Genomic DNA, 12069 nt, shown 5'->3' on the forward strand with positions numbered 1-12069 from the left:
GGCCCTGGCTCTGGCCCAACCCAACCAAGGGAAAAAAAAATAGTGCTCATTGTTTTTTAAAATATATTTGGAAAATTAAAGATATTATTTGATTTTTTTTCTTTAAAAAATGACTAATGATCAATAGAGGGCAGGATCTTACTTTTTGTTGTTTGATTCAAACGTAAGAGATATTTTCAAAACAGTTTGAACAACTAAAACTAAATTCCTTGTTCATTTTAAAGACACCCTAACTTGATGTATTAAAAGAGTGTAGTATACGAATATGATATGAGAGAGTTCTTGAGAACAAGTTAAAGAAAAGGCGGCTGATAATAAAATTAGCTAAATTACGAGTTTATATATTTGTATTTTTTTTTTTATTTTAAAAGTGTTTTAAATTTTTTTTATTTTTTTATTTTTTTATCTGCTTCAAATTATTTTTTTTTGTGTTTTCAAATTATTTTAATATACTAATATCAAAAATAATTTTTTTAAAAAAATATTTTTTTAATATATTTTCGAGTAAAAAAACACTTTGAAAAGTAATTGCTACTATATTTTTAAATACCCTTTTAGGTAGCTCCACAAGCAATTTTAACAACAAAAATATTCGTGCAATCTTATATAAAGAGATAAATAAAGTAACTTTTTTTAAAAAAATTAACCTCATATAAATGGCTTGAAAAATAATGAAGGACTTGCCATGAGTTACTTGATTTATAAAAATAAATAAAAGACATGTTGCAGCGGTAATGGTCATAGACTCTCAAACTAATTGATAAGTGAGAAATATAAAAAAATAAGCACAAAATCATATAAGAAGTACATATAAAAATTGCGTGGTTCAACAACCTAAGCCTACTCCACGGACGAGATAATAAAAGAAATCTATTATAAGAAAATTAGAGAATACAAAGTGACACAAAATTATTCTCTCATCTAAAATTCTAAAGAAACTCAAATGTTTTTTTTCTCTGTTTTTTCTAGCCACAAAAGTGTAGAGAATGGAAGCCTTATAAAAAAAAAATTACTCTAAAATATGACAATTTTAAGCTTTTATATGGACTAAGAGCGTGTTTAGTATTATGATAACTGTTGTGGTTGTGATTTGAAAAAAAGTTATTTTATAAAAAGTATTTTTAGTTGAGATTGGTTTGAAAAAATATATGTTTGGTTAAAACTGTAGTTGAAATTGAGGTTGAACAAAAAGTAGTTTAATGTGTTTGGTTAAAAAAAATGCTTTTCAAATTAAGGTTATAAAATAATTAATATATATATATTAATATTGATGATTTTTTAATTTAAATATTTTAGATTTAACTACTATTATTACATCATGAAATAAATAATATATATATCAAATATTTTTTTATTATTCTATTAAACTACATGCAATTTCATCACGTTCGAAAATCTATCCAACAAAGACTATATTTTTCATGGTTTATTAAGCGCGTAACATTAGGTAAAAATATTATCAAGAACAAAATTGAGATTGCAATCAAATTCTGCAAATGTTATGTCATCAAACGATCTCCTTCTAATTGTTTGAATAAAACACAATAAAAATAAAAATAAAACTGAATTTTTTTTAACTGGGTCGGAGCCAACAAGAACAAAATTAGAATTGCAATCAAATTCTGCAAATGCTACGTCGTCAAACGATCTCCTTCTAATTTTTTAAATAAAACACAATTAAAAAAATAAAAATTAAATTTTTGTTTAACCGGGTCAGACCCGGTTCAATACATTTAGCTTTGGACCGGACTCAGTCGGTCCAGAACAGTAACATAAACAGTGGAGAGTGACTCCACTGTTCACGTGAACAGTGGAGTTCACTCTCCACTGTTCATGTCACTGAACAATGGAGAACAGTGGAGAGTGAAAACTCTCCACTGCGTTCCCCATGTTTGCGGAAAGTAGCAGAGAGCTGCTTTTCGCAAACCTGCGGTTTTAATTTATTTTAGCCAGCCCCACATGAACAGTAAGTATGATTTTTATCTTACCAAACGCTTAACAGCTGCGGTTTGCTTTAAAAGCAACTGCAACAGCATAAACAAACACCCACTAAATACAGTGATAATTATTTTTTTACCTAAACCCATAATTTAAAACAAACCCAGTAAATCTCCACCTTGGCTTACATCCAGTCAACTTATGAAACTTGATCTCCTTTGATTGTTTCTACTATGCACCTCTCAAGTGCTATATAGACTAATAAAGTACATGCAATATTTGAACTTGACTGCAAAGATAGGTTTCATTAACATATTTACAAGATTCTTAGTTGTGGTAATCTTCTTTACTAATGCAATACCCTATGACATGATATCTAAAATGAAGTAATATATGTCATTAATATGTTTGGCCCTTTTGTGGTACATCTAGTTTTTGACTGCATAAATAGCATTTTGGCTATCATAATGTATAACAGTCAACACATATGACCAACCAAGATTACCAACCAAACCTTTCAACCATGAAGCTTTTTTTATTGCCTCTGTCAATCTCATATATTCACCCTCTATTACAGACAAGGAAATAAATGGATTGTAAAATTTCTTTTTAACTAATTGCACACCTTGATAAAATAAAAACATAACTTGTTAATGACTTTCTCCTATCTAAATCCTGGTAAAGTTCATTGGCAAGCCATGAAATGAATACTTTTTTTATCTTAAAGGTTCTATAAATATTAGTATGGTATATGATAAGGTTGTACCATTAGAGATACTAGTGTTGATCGCCTCAAAAAAATACCTTTTAAATACTATACAAATCAATCAAGTTCAAGCAATTCTTGAACTTGACTATAGAGATAAGCTTCATTAACATATTTATAAGGTTTTTAGTTGTAACAACTTTCTTTACTAATGCAATATCTTATGAAATGATATCTAAAATAAAATGATACTTGAAATCAATATGTTTTGCTTCTTTTTTTTTCATCTAGTTCCAGATCAGATGAATAGCACTCTTATTATCATAATGTATAACAATCAACTCATTTAATAAACCAAGATTGTTAGTCAAACATCTCAGTTATAAAACTTATTTCACTGTCTTTATCAATATCATATATTCAACCTCTATTATAGACAAGACAATAATGGATTGTAAAATTACTTTCCAACTAATGACATATCTTAAGGGAGTGAAACATAACCTGAGAATGACTTTCTCATATCTAAATTACCAATAAAATTTGAATATACGAAACCCTCAACATCACCTCTAATAATACTACCTTATCATATACTAAACTAACATATGTTGTACTTCTAAGATAACGGAGTATCCATTTCATGGCACGTCAATGAGCTTTAGAAAAAATTTTCATAAACCTACTAACCACATTAGCAATATGTGAAATGTTTAGATGAGTATAAACCATAACATACATTATACTTCCAATTGTATAATATACGGAACACCTGACATATACTTATTCTCCTCTATATTTTTCAATGACAAAGATGAAGATAACCTAGAATGGGTTATAAGTAGAATACTCAGTGGCTTGTAATCTTGCATATCAAAACACTCAAATATCTTATCAAAATACTTCTTTTATAACAAGTATAACTTGTCAGTACTCCAATCCATATGTATCTCTAGACTTAAAATCTTTTTAATTACACCCAAATTCTTTATCTCAAACTCCTCACTTAATTGATCCTTCAAACTATTGATCTTAGATATGTTATTTGAAGCAATCAATGTCATTAAAATATAATAACAAATACATAAATAAATCATCCAAGAGCTTTATAAAATACACACAGCTATCATAGTCACTTTTAAAGTAACTATACTCAAATATAAAAGTATCAAACTTTTTATATCATTGTATTAGTGATTGTTTTAAGTTATACAATGATTTTTTTTTCAATAAGAGCACATAGTCTTCCTTACCCTGAGAAATGAAACCCTCTAGCTAATTCATATAAATCCTCTCCTTCAACTCATCATGTAGAATGGTTTTTAACATCTAACTACTTAAACTCTAAGTCAAATAAAGCAACCATAATAAGTAATACCTAAATGAAACTATGCTTCATAACTGGAGAGAACATTTTATTGAAGTGAACATCTTTTTTTAGTGTAAAGCCTTTAGTAACAAGACGTGCTTTAAACCTTGTATTCTCAACCTATGAGATTTCTTTTCTTTTCTTTTTTGTGAATCTATTTGCACCCAACAACCTTTTAGCTTTGTGGTGATTTAACAAGCTCTCATGTTTATTTTTTAGAAAGAGACTTTAATTTTTTTTCATTCATAGCAAGCAAATCCACTAAGAAGATTCTTTACAAGAAATTGCTCTTTTTTAAAAAAATAAAAATAAAGTTAATGATCATCATGATTCTCTATAAAATTCAATGTATAATTAACTAAATCAACACAATAATACTTAATTAGTGCTTTTATCTATCTTCATTTCCTTTCAATAATAATATTATAAGGTTGTTTTTTATATTTTTTTTTCATTAATATCCTGCACCATTTTCTTAATAGGCTTAGTTGAAGCATCTTTTTGTATTGTCTCTAAAGCTCTAACCTCAAGTTGTATATGTTTGCTAGCATCTTTGATCATCTTAACATCAATATAGTCAACTTTTTTTCCTTGTGAAACATGAAAACTCATCAAATGTCACGTCCTAACTAATAATAAACTATATGACTTAGGATCAACACATTATAATTGATATCCCTTCACCCTAAATGCATATCCTAGGAATATGTATTTTTCGCTCTCAATATAAGTTTATTTTCATTAATATAAGCATAAACAAGTATCCAATTACTCTTAATTTAGAGCATAGTTTTAAAATTCAACTCAACCTAACGAGTCTAACTTGGGGCCAAAATCAGGCTAAGTTTAAGAAAAAATAGGGGAAGGAAGAAATTCGGGTTAACATGGTGACCTAGTTAACCCGACAAGATCCGATCAAAAACTCAATTGCATCTCGTTGACTATTTATTTATTTAACAAAAAAAATATCATTTTGCTTCATATAAAAAATTTAAGGTCTCCCCAGGATGACCCGATGGCCCCATTAAAACTCATGACCTGCTCCTTAGGCCAGGCTTAAAACTATGATTTAGAGTAATTAGCAGAAGAACCAAACCATACTTTATATAAAGTCTTTAACTTTAAATATATTGATGAAGATCTATTCACTAAATAACAAGTCATGTTAACTACTTCAACCCAAAAATCCTTTGACAATACAACTGATCCTTTTTTAAAATGGCAGTTTCAGAGTATGATTGTGGTTGCTTTTCACTTGAAAATGCATCAAAACAATGTTTTTTTATTCTTAAAAAATTATTTTTGATATAAGAACATCAAAATGATCTGAAAACACTAAAAAAATATTAATTTGAAGCAAAGAAAAAAAAAATTCATTTTTTTTCGAAAGCGTTTTTGAAACGCAAAAAGAAACAAGGCCTAAAAGTGTCTTGTTCATACATTATGCAACCACTTTTTGTTGTTGAATATTTCTGACAATACGATGTCTAACTATTCTTTTATTTTTACAAAACTCATCAAACTCACCTAAGCAAAATTTCAAACCATGATCAATTTATAAGCGCTTGATCTTTTTACAAGTCTACTTCTTAATCAAGGTTTTTCACCACTTGAAGGCGAGAAACACATCACTCTTTCTCTTCAAAAAATACACTTAGACTTTTTTATAGTTGTTATCAATAAATATCAATAGATATTGTGCTCCACCTTTTAATAAAACATGAAAATAGCCTCAAATATCAAAATGAACATAATCTATAGTACTTTTCATAAGATGAATAGTTATACCAAATTATACAATGTACTATTTACCATAAACACAACACTCATATAAATTTAATTTACATGTTCTTTGATCACAAAGTGAATCTCATTCGCTTAACTCTATAATCCCTTACTCGCTTATATGTCTCGGTCGCAAATGTCATAACTGAGTAGAAATACTATCCGTTTGAAGTATCTGCCAAACTTTTCACATTTTATTAGAATACAAAATAATTAACCTCTTACATGAGTAATTTATTTCATAACACAATTTAACTCTTTTCCTTATTCTCAGTAATACATATCATCCATACCTATACCATACAACAAGTTTAAATTTCCCAATAGTCATACAATCGGTAACTAAGATATAGTTGTAATAGGCTTGTCGTGAGTGTTCCATCACATTCTAAATGCTTCACAAGCTTAGTTTAAGCTTTATTGTCCAACACATCATAGATGGTTGCTTGTCACTTGTTTAGTAGGTCTAGATGATGATGATGATGATGAAGAATTTTAATCTCGAAAACAACCTTCACCAGATTTGTGTCACAACTAAGATATGAGCTTTTAAATTGGCTTTCCAAATTAGCAAGGCTTGTGTTTATCGCACAGCTAGATGAAAAGTTATAATTTGTTAATTAATCATGCATGTTTGTCATTCCATACCATCCTCTTTGCCTTACACATAAAGAAAACCCTACCTTTCAACAAAAATGTTTGCTTAATAAATACCTGACATAAGAGAGCGAACCGATAACCAAAAGAAAATCCTTACCTCATCTCTTATGTAGCATTCAGTTATTGTTCTGAACATACAAAAAAAAAAAAAAAAAAAACCTCTAACAATGATGATAGAAAAGATAAAATAAAATATAAGACAATAACATAATTGAATTATGTTATTGAATTATGGTGTAGAAGATAAAATAATTGTTTTCAAATCTTGTTTGATTAATGGTAAACAAGACATAATAAAAATATAAAAAAAATTACTTTACCCTTCATACATATTATTGTATCAAAAATTTAGGTTAATTCGCAACCTAGAATAAAACTTGATAGAAAATCAGGTCAAAAACTCAACTTTTTTATTTGATTTTTTTTGTTAAACAACATCGTTATAATCATTTAAAAAATTTAAGTTAACCCTCACAACTCGTAACTTAGGCTTTGCCTGAAGTCAACCTTCAAATTAAGTTTTAAAACTTGATAATAATTATTTTTATCCTTATATATTTTAATTGAACAATATTGAAATTATGAGTTTTTTACTGAGACATTTTAGAGATAAAAATAAATAAAAAAATGTTGTCTATGAAAATATGTTAACTTTTTACCTTCATGTTTTGAAAGTACATAAATTAACTTTTAAAATTGTTTCAAAGACTTTTATTTTCATATCCTTATCTCTTTAACTAAACATATTTTTACTTTTATTGTTTTATTTTTATTTTTATTTTTTTATCTCAAAGTAATAACCAAACGGTACCTCGCAAAACATCTTGGCTTGTCTTCCAAGACACACGAGGAAATTAAAGGTAACTTTTTTAAAAAAAGAGACTAATCGGACTAGTATGATGTTGATTAGGGGAGTTCATGGATATAGTAGGTTGACTTATAATTATATCTAACTCAACTTTTGATATTTTACAAAAATATAAACTTACTCATTCAATTTGTTTTTAACTCATGTTGGTTGAATATATTAGACAGAGCTAAATTTGTTTTGGATATTATAAATATCTCCGAGTTGGACATATTAATTCTTTTATTTTTCGAAGATCCTAAAAAAAAATATTTGGTTGAAACTAGATAAAACCTCTAAAATACATATATTAGAGATAACATAAAAACTATCATAATTTCTACAAAAACAAAAAATTTCAGTTAAGCATTTTATCAAATAGTTAGGGTGCAATATAATACAAAAATAGACTTACAAGATGAGACTATGAAGTGCTTTTGAATTTGTGATTTGATTAAAAAAATAAAAATTCAATATGAATTCTTTAAATTTTTATTTATTTTCTCATGGTCTCTTGATTACAAGATAGAAAAGATTAAAATTATAAAATGCACTTAAAAATCTCAACTCATACCCGACTCGTGCTCTTCATTTATAAAATTATTTTACTTGTTATTATATGTAATATCTATATTATCTGGCTTTGACATATTAGAGCATGAAAGATAATGCAAATATTACATATAAACCAGTTTTTTTTAACACTTCTAATGCTGCTGGGCACGCAGACAAGCAACAACCCTAAAAAAATTTGTAACGGCCAATCACAAAACAAGCTTGCCAGAACTTGTCATGACAGGTGCATTTACTCGCTAGTAGTGAGTGTGCTTAGCATGCTGCTTGCCACTGCTTGCCATGGCAGACGCCCGGCCACCTATCAGTCCTTGCCATAGCAAGTGCCCCGCCTTGTCGAGTTAAGTTCACACACGCGCAGTATCGCGCGCGCGCCAATCAGCAACCTTCGATTACCAAAATAATGTACACAAGGCAACCAAATGCAAAATTTAAAAGCAATAATACCAATTTCCATTACAAAAGGTTTCCCTTCTCACTGTACAGCAAAGAGGTTAGATTAGATCGTAGGCTAGCCAGGATGAACCATGCGATCCTCCCATGAAGCGACCACTTAGGTTTTGAATTTGCTTAATGAAGGTAGAGACAGTTCCTTCCCCAGGTCAATATATGACTTTTCTGATCCAGATGAAAGCCTCTTTAATATAAAATTTGTGTTTTGTAATGCAGTGCAAGTGCTTTTGCAAAAATGCATTTTTACTCAAAGCATTACTTGATGCGTTGGCAGGTTCTTTTTTATGTTTTTAGCACCAAAAGCTTCCATAAACACTTTAAAAGGCATCAAAATCATCCATAAGCACTTTAAAAGGCATCAAATTAATGTTACGCACTTTGAAAAGAACTTTCAAACGCAGTGTAAATGCATTACCAAACACTGCCCAAGCGAAGCGGTTTTGTGAGAAGCTGAACCCTTCAAGACATCTAGCTTAGAGAATGCTCAATCCTCAACCTCAGTGTTGAAAATAAAACTTGGAAAGACAGTGCTTATGTCCCTGGAAGATAATGATGATAATAGCAAAGTCCAATCAGTAGTTTTCATGAATTTTCAGTCAAGGTCAAGAGAGGAGAAATTGGCAAAACGAAAAAAGCAAAATGGACGAATTTTACAAACAGGGAAAGTGCACATGGTACAAGGCAAGCCACTTACTTCAGATAAGGAAGAGTCATGTTGTTCAATAGATTTGGATGTCGAACCACAAAAGCCTTCCATTCTTCTTTGTTGATTTTACCATCCTTGTCGGCATCGGCATCGGCAAATGTCTGAAGGGAGATTGAAGGTACCATGTGAGCATCAAAATGTAATTGTCGGAAGTAGGAACAAGAAAATAAATATTGAGACTACAGCTTGCCTTGTCTATGATAGCCTCCAAAAGATCATCTGGCAATTTCACATCAGATTCCAATAAAATGGCAATCACCATTTGCTTAACCTGAAATCATTAAAAGGCCAAATATATAAAAGTTTAGTTGATACTATGAGTATATTTTTTTCAGTATTTAAACTAGCTTGCCCGTTAACTATGGCAACAATCACTTGAGAATGAAAGCCAGTACAGGATACTCACTTCCTCTCGTTCAATGAACCCAGTTTGTCTCAGGTCGTACAGCCTAAATGCAACTGCCAAAAAACAGAGTTTGTGGGGATGAAACATGACCACAATTCCAAAAAATTTTCGTGAATCAAAAGAAAAGTATTGAGCCTTGAGCCCTCACAGTCAGTTTTTTCTTCCATGGGTGCGTAGGGATGGAACACATTGAGTGCACGGACAAATTCCTCAAATTCGATTACACCATTTCTCTTTTCATCAAAAAGATCAAAAAGCTAGGGAAGAAAAAAAGACAAGCACACTATTTTAAAACAGTCGGTTGCAAAAATAAGTGGATGTAAGAACAGCAATTAAATGTAAGGGAACTCCTCTCATTAATATCCATATTGTCTTCAGCACAAGATTTGGCCAATTGCACACACTAACCATTCTCCAAATGCATATTTCATATTTTGTGTCATAAATTCTTTTTTCTTTTTGGAAACGTAAATCTGTTATTTGGCTCCTACAAATATCAACTCTTGACTTCTATGCCAAGAAAAACATCAAACGTAAAATGATTCATATTATGCACGTATATATTATCCATGATCAATAGCGTTGTTTTCACTATGGGAGTCGAGTCAATTATGAAAGATCTACAAATGCCAGTTCAATATTTCTATTGCTTGTGTCAAAATCTTTTTTGCACTTATTAGACCAACTGAAGCAATAGAAATGAGGACGTACGTAATAGAAGTTGTTCAAGGTTCATTACCCGGTCTAGAAAAAGATTCTCGCCATGAGGAGCTTGGAATAGTGCTAATTGAAGCTCTTCCTGCAAGATAACAAGCACAAACAATTAAAGCATGCAACCACAGGTCAAGTCTAGAATACTGTCAAATATGCAACAAAAATTAATTTTTGCCTGCATGATCAATCAGTTACACCATTTGAGAACCAAAATGCTATGAAATTTAACATCACCAGAGAGCAAGTGCATTGATTTTGTTTTTTTCATTTTGCAATTTTTCGATCATCAGCTATACCTATTTTTTCATTTATAAGTCCCATACACAAATTTCTAACTGTCAGCCTGATAATTACATAACCATTTGTTCAATTAACCGCTTTTCAGGCATGTGAAGAAAAGCTTAATATTATAAATCATGAGTTGAAGGGACAAATTCTGATTTTAACATCCATCAATAAAATTGATCATACTTGAGATTATCCAATTTAAAAAAAAAAACAGAAGTACACACCATAACCATAAGGGAGACTTCAGCGATGTCATGTATAATGGCATAGCAGACTACCTGGACTCTTTAAAATCCAAATGAACAGTCACACAAAGGCCATTCAATTTCATAGAAAGCTTGAGTTACCCATGAATATTTCAACCTCAACCATCATAGACTTCTCTACAAGTTATTTTGAATTAAAAAATAATAATCAAAGTCCATCCAGGCACCATGCCTTGCCAGACAAACACTGTAAAAACGAAAACAAATTAGCAATAGTCAAATAATTAAAATCACCTTGTGAATCAAGCCATCTTTGATTATCGAGTTGCTCAACTTCTTATACAGCTCGTACAAGGCCTCCACTTCATTAACAGTAACTGCAATATCATCTCCATTAAAAACTCAACCACACTATTATTCTCTTTTGATTATTAAAACAGATATAAATCTAAATACAAGCATTTTCACCCAAAAACAAACACAAAACCCATGTTTTTTCCCCTAAACTTCACTCAAATTAAGCTAATGCAAGAGGCTAAATTAAAATTAAATTATTTTCTTTGCTTTTCTCAGAAACCAATCAGCCCTTTGATCATTATTCAATGACCACCAGGAAACAAAACATAACAAAAACTGAGAGAGAGGGGCAGTACATCGAGATCCATCGGCAAGGCGAGCTATATCTAGGAAACCACATCGATTTCTGTTAACATTTGGCCGCCACTCAAAGCAATTACCAACAGCCAGAATGAAAATATCAATGATCGCCGCAAATGGTATACACGCGGCACAGATCCGCTCCCCAATCGTCAAAGAACTCAATCTCTGCTAAAAAAATATTAAAAAAAAAATGATTCTCTTCCAGAATTGGCGCCAAAATATAACAAACACAAAATGCTATAATAATGAAGGTTTAAGAGGATGTAGTGATATAGTAATACAGGTGCTCTGCTGCTGCTGTTGTTGCTGAAATCCATGGAGGCAGTAAGCAGAGAGAGTTCATGAGATTATGAGCAGCACTTGAAGGGAGTCCTAATATGGAAGATGGCATTGCATTTGATTGATTTGACCGAGGAAACAGATGAAGACACAGAGTATAGGATGTCGAAATGTCTGCTTATTGCGGAAGACAGGCACGAAGGCCTGTAATTTATCTGGTGTTTATCCTTAAACAGAAATTGACACCGCGGATTGTTATTTTGTTGACTGTAAGGTGGGGCTAACGTGTGTATATATTTTAACTTCCTTGGTGAAAATATATTTATATAGCTTTTGCTAGCGTTTCGGCCGTGGGCCGAGTTTTTTTTTTTTTTTATGCTAAAAAACATTCAGGTCGTCTTTAGTCATTGATTCAAGTTATAATTTAAATAATATAATAATAATAAATAAATTGGCAACAAAAGAAACAATGGAACAAA

The 12069-nt window shown here is 30.6% G+C and overlaps 1 protein-coding gene across 3 annotated transcripts; it reads right to left on the reverse strand.

Moving 5' to 3' along the window:
- Positions 1–7873: 7873 nt before the first annotated feature.
- LOC118030801 (calcineurin B-like protein 10) lies at positions 7874–11860 on the reverse strand. Of its 3 annotated transcripts, XR_012170229.1 has the most exons (10): positions 11593–11860; positions 11305–11479; positions 10946–11028; positions 10183–10242; positions 9592–9700; positions 9444–9496; positions 9228–9308; positions 9026–9138; positions 8747–8870; positions 7874–8496 (listed from the first exon to the last, which is right to left on the reverse strand). XR_012170229.1 is itself a non-coding variant. In XM_035035076.2 (9 exons), the coding sequence occupies exons 1-9, from the start codon at positions 11626–11628 to the stop codon at positions 8816–8818; spliced, it is 762 nt and encodes a 253-aa protein (XP_034890967.1). In that variant the 5' UTR covers positions 11629–11860; the 3' UTR covers positions 7874–8815. The 3 variants fall into 3 exon arrangements, 2 of the variants coding, with proteins under 2 accessions (XP_034890967.1, XP_034890966.1); XM_035035076.2 differs by having other exon boundaries at positions 7874–8870; positions 11305–11476; XM_035035075.2 differs by having other exon boundaries at positions 7874–8870.
- Positions 11861–12069: the final 209 nt, after the last annotated feature.

Source organism: Populus alba, chromosome 6 (genome assembly GCF_005239225.2).
Source record: "Populus alba chromosome 6, ASM523922v2, whole genome shotgun sequence".
In the NCBI taxonomy this organism is placed as follows: Eukaryota; Viridiplantae; Streptophyta; class Magnoliopsida; order Malpighiales; family Salicaceae; genus Populus; species Populus alba.